Here is a 17,500-nt window from a genome sequence, read left to right as displayed (position 1 = left end):
TATATGGAAAACATAGGAAGTCCCCATTTCTGTATCGGTTTCCAATGATAATCTAGACCAGCTGTGGCGGTCATCCAAAGGATAGCACCATGAAAGGATGCAATACGGCGACTACACTGGTGCCGGCGGAGCGACAGGCTCACCGACTACATTACAGGGTGGCCGGAAAAGAATAGATCTGATACAGAATAGGCACACACTGATGCATGTCCAATACAGATGATATTCAAGTGTCTGTCGAAAGGCAGCTTGTTTTCATCGTTCTCTCTCTCTCTCTCTCTCTCTCTCTGTCTCTGTCTCTCTCTCTCTCTCTCTCTCTCTCTCTCTCTCTCTCTCTCTCTCTGTCTCTGTCTCTGTCTCTGTCTGTCTCTCTCTCTCTCTCTCTCTCTCTCTCTCAGATGAGACACTGGTGACTAACGTGATGTGTGGGATTCTGTCTGGAGTCGTGTCCTCATCCATCGCCAACCCCACTGACGTGTTGAAGGTACCACAATCACAACACACACACACACACACACACACACACACCAACTCAAGTTTCAGTTAAGCACAAGACAATAAGGCAACAGACAAAAGACATAAGTGAGACATTTGCACCATTGACAGTTGTGGGAGACAGATAGTCAGTAAGACAGGATACAATTAGCGGTATCAATAGTAAAATAGAATAAAATAGTACAGGTAGAATGTCATGAGTGTCGCACTCGGTGGCAGCGGGTGTGAGAGGTAGCGTTGAGGAAAGACGGTGCGGTCAAGGTCAGGTTAGCTTCTCTGTCCCCTCGTCAAGCTTGCGCTGCTCACTACATGACAAATGTTGTTCATGTAGCTGACAGTGCTACCCACCTAAAGCCTTTCACAGTGAAGAGGGAGGGGGAGATAGGTAGATAGATTAGATAGATTTATTCATCCCTGAGGGGGAATTCAGCCGTTAGGTGGACGGAAGTACGGTGGTGGTGGTGGTTGTTGTTGTGATGGAGTTACTGAGTGTGTGGGTTGTTTACCCGTTCAGAGAGTAGAAGTTTGACTTTCTGGAATAACTGGTTTCCTGTCAGAAACGGCCTGGGGGTGTAGTTCAAGTCTGTGCCTGAACGACCACAACAAGTCAGTCAGTAGTGTGTTTGAGTCGGGGCGCGCCCGCTCAGGTCCAAATGTGTTGATTCTAGTTTCACACAAGGTCAGGAAGAGTTCGCGTGAAACAGGTTGGAAAATGCGTGTAGTTTCTCTGAACCAGGATTGCTTTTATAACCTACATCACCAATGTACAAGTACACAAGAACACAGTTCTTTGGCTTAGGTTCCTTAACATTAGCGTTGCAGCATCAAGATACAGAATCACAATAATAGAGTGAAGTGAGTCATAATAAAGTGACGGCAGTCGTCCTACAGCGGGACCAGTCGTGCTACAGGATTCTGTGAGCGTTTTAAAAGGAGTCCTGTGCTCTGGAAGGGAGGGGACTGCCATGGGAGTGTGTGAGTGCGTGAGTGTGTGAGTGTGTGAGTGTGAGTGTGTGAGTGTGTGGAGGCTCCAGTCAGATCTGCAGTCTCAATGCTGGTTATTTATATCCACCCCAGGAATGGCACGGTGTTCTGTGAGTTTTATGGCTGAGCGAATATGATACAGAACTCTGTGGGGGTGTGTGTGTGTGTGAGGGGGTGTGTGTGGGGTGTGTGTAGTGGGACCCCAGTTGGAACAGTGTGTGTCTGCAGCGGAGTGTTCCCGTGCTAAGCGGTGTCATGCGCTCCTGAGGCTGTTAAACCCAGACGGTTATAGGACGGGTTTATTCAGCGGCCCTCTGCTAGGCTGGGACAGAGTCCAACCCTTTACCTTTAGGCCCATTTTCACAGAACTTAGGTCGGCCCAGGCCATTGTAACCCTATACACAGACGCATGCATACACACACACACACACACACACCGTTTTAACCCTATCCCCTATACAACATGTCCACTATCCTGGCTGCGTCTCCTCAGTGTGTGTGTGTGTGTGTGTTTTCCAGATCCGTATGCAGGCCCAGGGCAGTGTGATCCAGGGAAGCATGATGGGAAACTTCATCAGCATCTACCAACAGGAGGGAACGCGGGGCCTCTGGAAGGTGTGTGTGTGTGTGTGTGTGTGTGTGTGTGTGTGTGTGTGTGTGTGTGTGTACAGGGTGTCCAGACTGGTGTGTGTTTATATATAACACTGATCAGATGCCTGTGTGTCTGTCTGTGTGTCTGTCTGTCTGTGTGTCTGTCTGTGTGTCTGTCTGTCTGTGTGTCTGCCTGTGTTTCTGTCTGCCTGTGTGTCTGTCTGTTTGTCTGTGTGTCTGTCTGCCTGTGTGTCTGTCTGCCTGTGTGTCTGTCTGCCTGTGTGTCTGTCTGCCTGTCTGTCTGTGTCTCTGTCTCTGTCTCTGTGTGTGTGTGTGTGTGTGTGTGTGTGTGTGTGTGTAACAGTGTCATACATTTCTGCTCTCTCCCACATATTGACATGCTCTCCCCCCAGGGTGTGTCCCTGACAGCCCAGAGAGCAGCCATCGTGGTGGGGGTGGAGCTCCCCGTCTATGACATCACCAAGAAGCACCTGATGCTCTCTCATCACATGGGCGACACCATCTCCACACACTTCCTGTGAGTGGAAACGTCAACACCAGCCCCGGCACCCCCCTAGGCAGTGTTTGCTCACACACACACACACACATATACAAACATACTGACACACAAACATACCGACACACACACACACACACACACACACACACACTCACCCTCAGCCTGGGAGCAGCAGGTTAGAGAGGTCGGCTAGCCACCGGAAGGTCGCTGGTTCGATTCCCCGCCTCAGGAGGGAGCCGCATGTGAGCCGGTCACCGGAGGGTCGCTGGCATCATGTCTAAAGGTGCCTACCACTGCCGTCGTGCCCTTGAGCAAGGCACTTAAACCCCTAATTGCTGACTATGGCTGACCCTGTGCCTAGAGCAAAGAATACATTTGGTTGTACTCTGCAATGACAAAAAGGTTGAATCTAATCTACTCTAATCACACTCACTAGTCTAGGCCCTGAGGAAGGGGTTGTGTTCAGGGTGTGTAGTTGAACCTCTGTGTGTGTCGTCGTCGTCCCCCCCCAGGTCCAGTGTGATGTGTGGTCTGGCCGGGGCCCTGGCCTCCAACCCCATAGACGTGGTCCGCACGCGCATGATGAACCAGCGGGGGTCCGCCCTCTACCAGGGCACCCTGGACTGCCTGCTACACGTGAGTCTCCCCCTCCACCCTCAGCACCAGAGAACACTCCTGTCTGACTGACGCTTTACATTTTAGAAGGAAACCATCGTTTTTTTGGTTATGTTTTCAAAGTGTGTGTGTGTGTGTGTGTGTGTGTGTGTGTGTTGCAGACGTGGAGGTCCGAGGGGTTCATGGCTCTCTATAAGGGCTTCTTCCCCAACTGGCTGCGTCTGGGACCCTGGAACATCATTGTATCCTTTCACTATCTCTGTGTTTACTGTGGGGGTGTGTGTGTGTGTGTGTGTGTGGGGGGGGCGGGTGCTTAGCTCAGTACAGTGCGCATAGTGATGTCAGGTTAGTACATTCCTAGTGGGGGGGGCGGGCGGGGAGGGCAAGCTCAGGCCAGCCAACTCTTGTTAGGACGTGGACCCTACCACAACAAACTCTGTTATGTAACGGGCTTACCGACACAGCGCCGGTCCAGTTGAAGCTACGGTCCCCCATGGCTCAGGGGGGAGAGGGGAGGGAGGGGGGGGGGGGGGGGGGGGTGGAGAGGATGAGAGGGGTGTACGAAGGACTGTAGTTTTCCATCCATCCCGCGACATGTGACATAACGAGGGGAAAGACAGGAGGAACTGAGGGGGGGAAATGTGATGTTGTTGTTTTTTTACTTAACTCCATTTTTTCAGTTCTTCATCACCTATGAACAGTTGAAGAAGCTCGATGTGTGACGATGAACAGAACGAGACCAAAGCGCTGCAAAGGAGAAGAGAGAAAGGGAGAGAGAGAGAGCCCCTTCAGAGAGAGGGGCAGAAGGGACCAAACGGGGGAATGAAAGGATGGATGGATGGATGGATGGATAGACGGGCTGATCCTGGATGGGGCCATGGTATTAGGTGTGTCTATGGCCCGTAGGACCCCCGTATGGGAGAACACAGGCCATGACATTTTGACCGACATGGCCGGTATGTAGCGAGCGTGTCGTACGAGCGTGTCAGCCTATTTGGGCACACGCACAGACACACAGACACACACATGTATGTGTGACCCCCTTCTCGTATTTTTTTGCTCTCTCAGCAACAGTAAAAAAGCCCACTCTTCCATGGATCACGCCCTCTTCTCAAGGCGCATTTCCCTCTTTTTCTGATTGGCCGCCGCAGCAAGGGAGCTCGCTGATTGGCCGGGAAGGAGGGAGTAAGATGGACACATCATAGTGACGGTGTTTAGTTGAGTTGACTCCCCACCTTCCTTTCTTCACTAATTCCATACCAACCCTTCGCCCCTTACCCCCTCGGCCTAGGCACTTATGTTAATGTGAGGTCTGGGGTAAGTCTAAATATGGCAAAGGATAAATATTACCTTTATATATATGTGTGTGTATATATATATATATATATATATATATATATATGGGAGAGAGCCCCACTTTTGAATTGGCGCATGTATCTTTCTCAAACGAATTATGGCGGCATATTTGTTGTGCAAACATCTTCACGCGGTCTCTGTTTTTTGTGTGTTTTTGAGACTGTCGAAATTGTTTTTGTTCAAGTTTCAGTTCCCGTGTGTACACACGAACGCGGTTACTGCTCAGCTCTGGTTTGGACTCTGTGAACTCCAGACCGGGATGTCTTTAGGAGCGTGTGTTTGCTAGGTCTAGAGGCGGGGGAAGACTGCCTCTAGTGGCGGAGTAGTGGAATGACAGTTGGTGTCATCGAGGGTGAGGTGTCATCGAGGGTGAGCTGTACGCTATCTGATATCAGAGTGTTGGATCAGTGGCTAATAACAGAACAGACAGTTACACAACTAGCCAGTTACATAACCCGCTTAAAGATCAGATGCCATATAACCACACATACACACACCTAAATTAAAAACCACATGCAGGCGCGCCCACACACACACACACACACACACACATTTAAGCGGGCACTGAAAGCATGCTGGTTCCTAGAACTAGGGTTAAGTGGTACAGAGTGTGCAGACACACACACACACCTAAATTAAAAACCATACACACACACACACACACAGACACACACACACACATATGCTGTGAGCTGGTACAGGGTGTCCAGACTGGTGTGTGTTTATATATAACACTGATCTGGCTGGCATTCTGCCCCAGCACACACACACACACACCATCGAGTCACCTCAGACCTAATGTCACAGTTCAACAGCGTGGTTCCCTCCTCCCCGACACCCAACTTCAAAGTGTCCGATATGTCAGGAGAGGTTGTATGTATGTAGGAACGATATTCTCCGCCCCCCCCCCCCTTCAGTAGATGCATTCATCACTAGATCCTCTTTGCTGGCTCTCCAGAGAGAAGCCTTTGTACGGTACTCTGTCTTGTTCTGCTGTGTGTATTCATGTAGGAATATCAATGTCAACTATCTTTTTCTTTCTGTAGACGCAGAGTGAATGTCAACTATCTTGTAAATGAAATGTACATACTCCCCAAGCCAAATGTATCCCTGTCATACACCTGTAGAAGTCACTGTTTACATACTGTATTATGTCTTACTGTAAATATACCTAAATTAAAAACCGATTATCACACACACCCTTGTCTGTCTGATTGGTCACTCTTGTTGTCTTAGCATCAGTCTGTAGACAGCCCCTGTCAACTTTAAATGTTTTCGATGATTTTGTCAACCCGTTTTGTCAACCCAATTTACCAGTTAATTATTTTAATCCGTGAGAGCGTTGGTCTCCCACAGTAGACAGTTCCAGAGCATGCCACAGAGTGGCGCTGTGTACCATGAATGGACATGGAGAGTTGGTGCTCTCTCTCTCGCTCCCTCTCTCTCTCTCCTTTTCTCATCCTCTCTCTCCTTCAGGACCCCTGAATCTAGCACAGCCTTGTTTTTCCAGGGCGACACAATCTCTCTCAAACACACTCACACACACCATCCCTCAAACAAAGCCTTATGAATAATTCAACGAATCTCAGATGTAATTGTTCTTTTATTTCTGGGGATAAATTCCCTGTTTTCCTCATCAGAGCTGTTTGCGGAGATGATGGGAACTCTAGGGAGCGCGGGAGGAGGAATTGCCATGAACTCAACTATATATATGTGTGTGTGTGTGTGTGTTTGGTTCTTTTATTTAGGATAAGACACCATGGGACTTATTAGTGGTGCGGGGATGGCTGTTATTGGATCTGTTCCAGCCGAGCCACCGTTCCGTTGGTTTGATTTGTTCACTCAGTTATTATTGGCACGGAGGAGGAAAAAAAAAAACTCTAGCAATCCTGAGAGATCGGCTGCTTTCAAAACTAGGGTTGTACTCCCAGATTAGTACAGAGGAGTACGGCCTTGTGAATCCAGATATGTCCTCGGGCCCAAGCGCGCGCCTGCAGGCTTCAACGCAACTTAATAAGAAAAGGGGCCCAGTTAAAAACAAACACCCCAATAAAGCAGAAGAAGAATTTTGGATCGCGTTTAGAAATGAAGACGATTTAAGGGATTGAATCGAACACTCGGGTTTCCGAATGCAAAAAAGAAAGAAAATGGGGTCAGGTTGGGGCGTTTTGTCCTTTTTAACAGCAGTACTGGGGGGGTTGGCACTGGGGGCTGGCATCACTGGCCTGCCAGAGCCCTCCACCAGCCGGATGAGCATGGCCATGGGGGATTCCAGTAGTCATGGACACGCTGCATTGTGGGTATTATGTCCAGCTTGCCCCTGGGCCACGGGCTTGGCCCATTGTGTTAGAGGGATCAGTGAGAGTGAGAGAGTGTGTGTGTGTGTGTGTGTGTGTATGTATGTACAGAGAGGATGTGTGTGTGTGTGTGTGTGTATGTATGTATGTATGTATGTATGTATGTACAGAGAGGATGTGTGTGTGTGTGTGTGTATGTATGTATGTATGTATGTATGTATGTATGTATGTCAGGGTTTCCGTTAGAAAAATTTGCCGTCGGACATCGTGTCCGGGAAGAATTCGATTTACCGGACAAACGTGATATATTCCGGTCATCATATTAAAATATAATAAAAAAAATTTTTTTCAAAATCATATTTCTTTTTTTCAAATCTAATATAGCTGTTTGTCGCGGTGATTACTGTTGTGTAGCGGCCTATATATGCCATTTAATGTCTATTTCTCATCCGATACGATTAGATGCGAGCTATATAATATATAATAATATAACATGATTTGACACATGCGCGCTATGCCATGCGTCAAATCCAGCGCTGAACGGGCGCCTCACTGGGAACTGAACAGACAGCATCGATCAATGAACGGACTCCACATTACGTTAACTGAAGTTTGTTAAATTGTTTGGGATTAATGTGAGTTTTCTATTTTCTCTTTCCAGTTTTACCCTTTTTTTTGAATCAATAAAACAACGTCATTTCTATAACCAGGTCTCGCTGGTTGGGAAGGCATTTCGTTTAGCTCGGGAGTATGACAATGGGGAGAACATAACTGTTTATTGAGAAACAATTGATAGGCAGTCTGGGATACGTATATAAAGAAATACCACAATGTCTAGATGTATAACATTTTATTGAACAGTAACAGTGCAAGCATGTAGGCTTCTGGCGTGACACGGCTAGCCTAATTTCCGTTCATATGCCTTTTATCAGATAAAATAAAATAGAATAAAACTCTTTGAAAATAAATAGGCTTTAAATTAACTTGCAATGCGTATAGGCTAATTTCCGTTCGATGTTACAGCCTAGGCTATGCCTTTTCTCAGATAGATAGGGGATAGCCCTGTAAGCTCATACGGGTCTGTATGTCGTCCTGCAGACCGGCTGTTAGATCATATCGCTGAAGTTTGTCTCCATCTTAGTGTAAATGTTGTCCGTTTTGTTTGTTATCCTTGTTATTGTGCGATAAAGTTAAAGCGCTCTGCTTCGGGACACCATTTTCAGCTGAGCACCAAACACACACACCACACTGCCCGAGAGAGAAGGACCCGCCCCCTTTAGTTAGCCTATAGCCTATAGGCTAACTAAAGGGGGCGGGTCCTTCTCTCTCGGGCAGTGTTCTGTGTGTGTGTTTGGTGCTCAGCTGAAATGGTTAGAGGGAATTATTTTCACCGGACATTTATGTCCGACGAGTTTTCAACTTGTCGGACTTCCACTAATTTTACCGGACAAAGACCGGTAATTACCGGTTAACGGAAACCCTGATGTATGTATGTATGTATGTACAGAGAGGATGTGTGTGTGTGTGTGTGTGTGTGTGTGTGTGTGTGTGTGTGTGTGTGTGCGCACACTGAAGGGATCAGCTCTCTTGCTTTCGTTCCAAACGAAGCACCCATTTGGCTTCTTTCATTGAATGTTTTAAACATGACAGTACCCTCCTACAGTGTGCTTTTACCTCCTACACTATCAAGGGTTTATTGGTTTAAAGGGGTACATGAATAATCAGAGCCTTTGCATCGGCACGCACACACACACACACACACACACACACACACACACACACACACACACACACACACACACACGACGCTGTGAGTCGACCCACCAGCGAGAGGATGTTTTTGTGAGACGAAGCGTATTGTTGACAGTTCCGTCCGTAAAACGCCAAGCGGATAATTCATCTGACAGTTGAGACTCACGATCCAAAACAAACAAACAAACAAACACAAACATAAACCCGGGAAAAAACACCCGCCAAAACAGGAGTGTTTGTGTGACCTACATCGGATCGTCGGAGCGAGCGCGGGACACCGGGGGACGGCGGCTCACACGGCCGATCGACCCCGAGATGAACGTCGCTTGTTCCATCCACATTCCGGTTCCTGTCTCTCTGTGACCCCCCTGCGCGGGGAGGGGTCGGTGTCAGTTGAACAGTGATGACCTCCGTCAGGGTTCGGAGGTGGTGGTTCTCCTCCCCGGACACAGATCTGGGGTCAGCTTTACCCTCCCGAGGGTTTAATCTTCAGTGTTGGAAAGAGGGGAGGTTGAAACGGGTCTTAGGTCAGTGTTTAGGGCCGATTTGTTTCACCCAGTCCTCTCGGCTTGGCCGACTCCGGTGAGAGACGAGAGAGGCGGGTGTAGTTACGGAGAACGTACGCTAGGTGTAACAGAGTTGGGAATGTATGTTTAGCTGTGGTGAATGTAGATGAGTTTCGCCGTGCTTTGAGCAGCCCTGGTTGTTGTTGGAGCCCCCCTTTGGAGTTTGGGTGTACTGCAGGTCTGCACGTTCTTTGTCCTTCTCTTGTTGCCGTACTTGCGGTGGTGCGTCAGAACATGGCCGCCACCTCAATGGGTATGTGCGCTATGTAAAATGCTCCTCGTGTTTTGTTGTTTGTATGAAGAATCTTGTAATGTAGGGTGAAGGTGTTGGTGTAGTACTGTGCTGTTTGTTTTTACATGTATTGTGATGATGTGAAACAGAACATTTATTGTATGTTGTTTTGAACATGCAGATTCACAAGCAGACCAGAGAAGAATTATGTTCTATATGTCTTCTCTGCAGGTATGTCGCTCCACATGTTGTTTGTAATTGTTATTTGTAATGTTTGAGGGAAGTTTGTGTTCTTTCTGTGAACAAATTGTCCTGATGTGAAATGTACATAGACGGTGGTGGGAGAACATGGCCGCCACCTCAATGGATTCACAAGCAGACCAGAGAAGAATTATGTTCTATATGTCTTCTCTGCAGGTCAAATAAACGAATTAAATGAAAGAAGTTTGGCTGTTTGACCATCGTTACACTGGTGCCGTGACACGTCGATCTCAAGATCAGCTGAACGCCGATCTCCGTGGATGCTGCGTGGATGCCAGGTCTTAGTGTGATAGATCAAGTGTGGTCAGAGTATTATAGTAAATGGTCATTCAGTCTGAGGTCTGTGATTATATCAGTTTAAAAAGTGCTTTGATTGTTTTGGTTTTTATGTCCTGCTGTAACTTTATATTTTTTTTTAAACATTATTATTATTATTATTTTTTTCATTCAGTAATATTACACAACGCAAGTCTGTACCACTATGGCTCAGAGGCCAGGTTTTAATGATGAGATTTTTGCCAGTCCAGTGTTGCCTATGGGGAGGGGTGCACGGGGGGCATGTCAGAGCAGAGCAGACAGTGCTGTCATAGACATTGACAGTGCTGTCAATAGTAGGGAGGTGGGGTGTTCCCAGTTGTTTACTGACAGTGGTAGAGGCACAGGGTCAGGTCAGGACCCAGGTTGTGCTGCTGTCGGACAGTTTACAGGGGAGGCTCCTCCCACATCCACACCCAGTGTTAATGACACTGAAGCTCTTCATCACCTTTCAGACATGATGGGTCAGCTAGGTGCTCAGATTGGCGAGTCCATTGTAACCAAGTTAATTTCAGCTGGTGTAGTTCACTCAAGTAGTATGAGCAGTGCACACCTCAACTGCACATCGCCTCCAGATCCTGTAACTGATCCTAATGTTGTTAGACAGGAGGTTCCGTGCGTTACTGTGAATGTAACATCAGACAGGGAACCACCAATGTTCCGAGGTGATAGTTCTGATAAGTGTTCAGTCCAGGACTGGATTGACATGTCTAAAGCTTATCTGAGAAAGCAGAAATGTCCAATGCATGAACAGGCTGAGGAGATACTGGCAAGGCTGATGGGTAAGGCAAAGGATGTTGTGAGGGTTGGTTTGCGAAGCGATCAGACACTTGATGTGAAGCAGAACCCTGATCTCATCTATGATATCCTTCTCAAGTACTTCAGTGATGTGTCATCATGCCTCCCGTTGTCAGATTTCTATGCCACTCTACCCAGACCCAATGAGAACCCTGTAGACTACTGGTTGAGGATCAACAAAGCAGCTGATGTAGCTGGTGAGGGCCTTCGCAGACAAGGTAGGAGGATGGAGAACGTGGGTGAAGAGGTAGCACGGATGTTTGTCAGGCATTGCCCGGACTCTGGACTATCCCGTATTCTGGAATGCAAGGCTATTGAGGAGTGGAGCTCACGAGACATACAGTTGAAGATTGATAATTATCAGAGAGAGCTGAGAGCCTCTGGCAGGACCGGTAGTTTTGTGCCATTGAAGAGCCATGCCACCGCCCTCCACACTGTGCAGTCTCATCCAGAGCCTTCGATTCAGTCTGTGTCTGAGCAGTGTTCCACCCAGTACCCCCCTTCTCCTGCCCATAGTCCAGTGTACCACACACAGTGTCCGCCTTCTACCCTCATTCCTTCCCAGGACCATGCTTTAGGCCAGCTTCCGTGCCACTCCTCCGCGACTGCTGTGGCCCAGAACACTCAGCAATCTGAAGACAGGATTCTTGCTCGCATTATGGAGAGGCTGGAGCAGATGATGGGGAAAGTGCAGCAGCGTGACAGTGCTCCTCGTGGCGGAAGATACCAGGGTGGCGCCCGTGAGAAGGCCTGCCGAGTCTGTGATGACAGTAGACACACTACCATCTCACACTGCATGTCAGAGAAGCTGTGCTTTGTCTGTTTAGCCCCAGGTCACACAAAAGTTGAGTGTCCCACCAGGTCGTCCCGAGCACCTCAGCCTCAGGGAAACTAGGTGGCCTGTATTCAGAGGGAGAAAGTATAGGTCGCCAAGTAAACTCCCATTGTGAGGACGAATCTAGTGCTGAGACAGTGTATATAGCTCTCAAAAACTCAAGTGATAACTCTGAAGATATTGTTTATCAGAATACGCATACAATTAGTGGTAGTGACAGCCTTTTCTACACACCTGTGACAGTTGGTAATACAGTGACTCTAAATGCTATGCTAGACAGTGGGTCTATGGCTTGTACAATGAGTAAGACGGCAGAGGGAAAGCTTAGAGAGGTTGGAGTTGCTACAGAGCATAACCAGTTCAGTTCAAATGTGGTGCTTGTTGGCTGTGGTGGTCGCCGTGTCAAGCCTGAGTCAGCTTTCAACGTGGAAATGGAGGTGTATGGCTGTAGGATTATGGTTCCCACTCTGGTAGTTGAAGGCCAGCATGATGAGTTGATACTAGGCACCAATGTTATTAAATATATCCTCCGGCAGTATAAGCAAAGTGATGGCTACTGGAAGGCTGTGTCTACGCCCTGTCCTGCTGGCGATCCAGAATCTGAACAGTTTCTCTCGATGCTCGCTGGTCTGAACCGTTGGCGAGGTGACGTCATACCTGACAAGATAGGCACAGTCAGGTGCAACTCAGCCGTGTGTCTTGAGCCTGGTCGGGAGTACCTGATGTGGGGCAAGCTACCCAAGTCCACTATTGTGTCTCCTGGTAGCGCTGTGATGACAGAGCCCACATCGTGTCGCTCAGCTCCAAGAGGGGTTCTGGTGGCCAGAGTTGTTACTCCTTTGTGGGGAGACGGATGGGTTCCATTGAAGCTGATCAACTCGTCCGACAGGCCCGTCTTGGTAAGACGCAATGCTAAATTGGCCGACGTCTTCTCCTGCATTGCGCTCGAGGACATGGATGAGACCGGACCTGCTGAGGTCCCACTACTCAGTTGCTGTCAAGTAACCCCGTCCAGTGAAAATGCGGCCCGCACTGTTGATGAGGAACTGAAGTACATGGGATTGAGTGGGCTCGACATACACTCCTGTGACGTGTCTGAACAGTGTAGAAGCAAGATGGCTGACCTGGTTGTGCGCTACAAGGACATCTTCTCACGCCATCACCTGGATTGTGGAGAGGCAAAGGGCTTCATACATCGCATTCACCTCTCAGATCACAGGCCATTCCGGCTCCCATTCAGACGAGTGCCCCCCAGTCAGTATCAGAAGTTGCGCCAAGTACTGAGTGAGATGGAGGAGAAAGATATAATCAGGAAGTCAACCAGTGAATATGCATCTCCGTTGGTTCTTGTATGGAAAAAGAACGGAGATCTCCGTATCTGTACAGACTTTCGCTGGCTGAACAAGAGGACCCTGAAGGACGCTCACCCTCTCCCTCACCAGGCCGACTGCTTAGCTGCACTTGGAGGTAACTCCTTGTTTAGTACTATGGATCTAACCTCAGGGTTTTATAACATGCCACTACACGAGGATGACAGAAAGTACTCTGCCTTTACAACACCTATGGGCTTGTATGAGTATAATCGCCTCCCGCAGGGCCTCTGTAATAGTCCTGGGAGCTTCATGCGTATGATGACTAGCATTTTCGGAGACCAGAACTATCTGAGCTTACTGGTTTATCTGGATGATTTATTGGTGTACGCCCCTGATGAGAGGACAGCTCTGGAACGCTTGGAGATGGTGTTCAGTAGACTGCGTGGTCATAACCTGAAATTGGCCCCCAAGAAGTGTTTTTTTCTCCGGAAATCCGTCAAATTCCTCGGCCACATAATTAATGACAACGGTGTGTTGACTGATCCCAGCAAAGTTGAGAGCATCGCAAAGATGACAAGTGCTGACCTGATGGAAGCGGACGGTGTAACCCCCTCACAGAAACGAATCAGATCTTTCTTGGGGATGATCAATTATTACCAGCACTTTGTGCCTAGCTTCTCCGCTATTGCAAAGCCTCTCTTCTCTCTGTTGACGGGCCAGAAGAGAAAAGGGAAGGTGAAACAGTCCAAACAAAGGTCACAAAGCAGGAAGTTGAAGGTTACTGACTGGACCCCCGAAACGGAGCAGGCTTTCCAGAAGCTGAAAACGGCGCTGGTTGAGACGGCTGTCCTGGCTCACCCTGATTTCAGCCGTCCCTTCATGCTGTCAACGGACGCGTCCCTTGATGGCATCGGTGCTGTCCTGTCGCAGATCCAAGAGGGTGAAGACCGAGCGAGGCCAATCGCATTCGCCAGCAAGTCCCTCTCTCAGTCTCAGAGAAACTATCCAGCCCATCGGTTGGAATTCCTAGCCTTGAAGTGGAGTGTCTGTGACAAGTTTAGCCATTGGTTGAAGGGGCATGATTTCACTGTTTGGACGGACAATAATCCATTGACTCATATCATGACGAAGCCCAAGCTGGACTGCTGCGAGCAACGATGGGTGGCTAAGTTAGCGAGCTATAACTTCGACATCAAGTACGTGCCAGGCCCACAGAATGTTGTCGCTGATGCCTTGAGTCGTGTGCCTTTCGTCAAGCAGAGAGTCAGTCACAGATTACTTGAAGAGCCCTACAAGAATCTCCTCTCCGAAGTCCAGGATGTGTCGAGTGCTTCTGTACAGGACGCCTTCCGGTCGTCCAATGATAGTGGTGACACTCCACGCCAGGCAGAGAGTTACGCTCAAAGTGTCCCATCACCTCTGCATGTCCACGCTCAGTCTATGGAGATGGATGAAGTGTCTGTTGTTCTACAGTCATATGACGATCTGTGGGAGGTCGGAGCAAGAACGCGCGCTGTAGCAGTCTTGCATCATTTGCCTCAGTTAGTCCCAGGTGGTCAGGACTCACTTCCTGCTTACAGTGAGAAGGAACTTCGGGATGAACAGCTCAGAGACAGGACTCTCTCTCGAGTCTTGTACTATGTGGAGAGACATCGGAGACCCTCCAGGAGAGAGAGAGATAAGGAATCAGTCACAGTCATGAGGTACCTGAAGCACTGGGAGAAACTTGTTGTGAGCAATGGGATACTCTACAGAGTCTCGAGGGATCAAGTCGTGAAGTCAAAACGCCGCCAGTATGTGGTTCCTGAGTCTAAGAAAGTTGAAGTTCTGAGAGGTGTTCATGACCATGCTGGTCATCAAGGTCAGTTCAGGAGTCTTGGCTTGGCCAGACAGAGGTTCTTCTGGCTCAACCTCGACAGAGACGTAAGAGACTACGTCCGTAACTGCCAGCGGTGTATTGTCAGTAAGACTGTTGAACCTGCTGCGAGGGCGCCTTTGCAGAGTATCACATCAACCAGGCCACTTCAGCTGGTTTGCATTGATTTCTGGTCAGCGGAGGACTCAAGGAACAAGTCAGTTGATGTGTTAGTTGTTACTGACCATTTTACAAGAATGGCCCAGGCATTCCCCTGCAAAGATCAGTCAGCCAAACAGGTGGCGAGAGTTCTATGGGACAAGTTCTTCTGCGTCTTTGGGTTCCCAGAACGTATCCACAGCGACCAGGGAGCTAGCTTCGAGAGTCAACTAATGAGTGAGCTGCTCAGAGTCTCCGGTGTCAGAAAGTCGCACACAACCCCGTATCACCCGATGGGTAACGGTAGTGTGGAACGTTTCAATAGAACTCTCGGTAACATGATCCGAGCGCTTGAACCAGAGGCAAAAATCAACTGGCCGAGGCGTTTGCAAACTCTGACGTTCATGTACAATAGCACAGCGCATGAGTCAACTGGCTATGCACCTTTCTATCTGATGTTTGGGCGTACTCCTCGTCTCCCTGTCGATATACTCTTCCGGACAGTCCTGAATGATCCAGCTGTGGTCAGCTACGACAAGTATGTGATGTCTCTCACGAAGGATCTGAGAGAAGCTATGGTCATAGCCCAGGAACATGTCATAAAAGAACAGCACCGTCACACAGAGCTCTACAACAGACGAGTAAAAGGGCCCACCATTGACGTCGGAGACCGTGTGCTGTTGGCGAACAAGAGAGAGAGAGGAAAGAGAAAGGTGGCTGATCGTTGGGAGTCTACTGTATACACTGTGGTGGATAGGAACTCTGAGACTCACACATATAGGATACAAGACACTGTCACTGGACGAGAGAAGGTAGTCCACCGTAATCTATTGTTGTTGGTGAACTTTCTGCCGGTGTATGATACGAGTGTGATCTCTGACCCAGTTTCATCCCTGTCTGCTGTTCATACATCAAATGAGCCAAGTGATATGTCCGTGTCGGAAGTGGAACAGGATTCCTTGCCTGGGGAAGTGAGTAGAGGAACCGCGTTCGAGTCGGAGAGAGTGGATTCCTGTCCTGGGAGTGAGGGAGGGGAGGTTGAAGACATGGAGTATGGGGGAAGAGCTGTTCGGGAGAGGGATGTTCCCTTGACTGTTCCAGAGCCCAAGGATCCCAAGGGAAGAACCCTGGAGTGGGTCACCCAGTTACCATTCCCTGACCACTCACGGACAGAGGCTACTAACACTGTAGTGTCTTCAGTCTCGTTTGCCCCTCAGAGGGTTCCCGAGCAGATGGCTGAGGAGCAAATGGTAGATCAGTCCATTAACTCTGATTCTAGATTTGTGGTTAGCGCTGATGATTGTACTGATGTTTCTGGTAACACAAATCAGACAGATGATGCTAGTGACACACAGCGTACTGACACTTTAGCTTCTGTCACACAGTGTGAACATCCTAGTACAGTCACACAGGTCAAGTCCAAGTTTGGTCGCCTTATCAAACCGGTTGACAGATTGATATATACTATGTCAGGACAAGACATTATTCAAGACACTAAGTCAAACATTCGAGCTGTTTGCAGGTCAGTGTTCCAGGCTTCCCACAGTTAGATAAGCCGAAGCTCAGTTCAGTGCATGTATACACTGTGCACACTGACATCCTATGACATATAGGTTTGTTCGTTATTCTGATTGTTTCATAAGAGGTTGTGGCCTCTTGAAGGCTAGTAATACACAGTGAAAATAGGGTCTTGTGGGGTGTAGAACGCATCCTACCGCCAGTAGTTGGTTGGAGAGGTAGTTTACCTCTCTTTCCACTTCATCCTTATAGGATACTTTTCAAGTTGGCTGTCCTGTCCTTTGGCGGCCCTATGTAATAGTGTAAAAAGTAAAAAGTAGTATTTAAATGTATAGTTGCTGCTCAAGGTTGGCGAAATTCAGGGGAGGTGGGTGTAACAGAGTTGGGAATGTATGTTTAGCTGTGGTGAATGTAGATGAGTTTCGCCGTGCTTTGAGCAGCCCTGGTTGTTGTTGGAGCCCCCCTTTGGAGTTTGGGTGTACTGCAGGTCTGCACGTTCTTTGTCCTTCTCTTGTTGCCGTACTTGCGGTGGTGCGTCAGAACATGGCCGCCACCTCAATGGGTATGTGCGCTATGTAAAATGCTCCTCGTGTTTTGTTGTTTGTATGAAGAATCTTGTAATGTAGGGTGAAGGTGTTGGTGTAGTACTGTGCTGTTTGTTTTTACATGTATTGTGATGATGTGAAACAGAACATTTATTGTATGTTGTTTTGAACATGCAGATTCACAAGCAGACCAGAGAAGAATTATGTTCTATATGTCTTCTCTGCAGGTATGTCGCTCCACATGTTGTTTGTAATTGTTATTTGTAATGTTTGAGGGAAGTTTGTGTTCTTTCTGTGAACAAATTGTCCTGATGTGAAATGTACATAGACGGTGGTGGGAGAACATGGCCGCCACCTCAATGGATTCACAAGCAGACCAGAGAAGAATTATGTTCTATATGTCTTCTCTGCAGGTCAAATAAACGAATTAAATGAAAGAAGTTTGGCTGTTTGACCATCGTTACATAGGCAGAGCTCACGCACTGTAACTTTA

General features: G+C 48.2%; 1 protein-coding gene and 1 pseudogene across 2 annotated transcripts in view; one reads left to right on the top strand and one right to left on the bottom strand.

Moving 5' to 3' along the window:
• The window catches only part of LOC308171856 (kidney mitochondrial carrier protein 1-like), a gene marked incomplete at its 3' end in the record, with an annotated part of 7,581 nt that extends 3,654 nt beyond the window's left edge, over positions 1-3,927 (top strand). The window contains exons 4-9 of the mRNA XM_080546762.1: positions 399-484; positions 1,999-2,094; positions 2,484-2,608; positions 3,103-3,226; positions 3,367-3,447; positions 3,886-3,927. Coding sequence (XP_080402888.1) covers positions 399-484; positions 1,999-2,094; positions 2,484-2,608; positions 3,103-3,226; positions 3,367-3,447; positions 3,886-3,927 — 554 coding nt within the window. The remainder of the gene's footprint in view (positions 1-398; positions 485-1,998; positions 2,095-2,483; positions 2,609-3,102; positions 3,227-3,366; positions 3,448-3,885) is intronic.
• Positions 1-17,500, bottom strand: part of LOC308171702 (large ribosomal subunit protein eL8-like) — a 507,482-nt pseudogene that overhangs the window by 302,267 nt on the left and 187,715 nt on the right. The window lies entirely within an intron of this gene.

This window comes from Nansenia antarctica (genome assembly GCF_963989245.1).
Source record: "Nansenia antarctica genome assembly, chromosome: 16".
Classification (NCBI taxonomy): Eukaryota; Metazoa; Chordata; class Actinopteri; order Argentiniformes; family Microstomatidae; genus Nansenia; species Nansenia antarctica.
The sequence above is the reverse complement of the archived record's forward strand: the minus strand, read 5'-3'. Positions and strand labels throughout refer to the sequence as shown.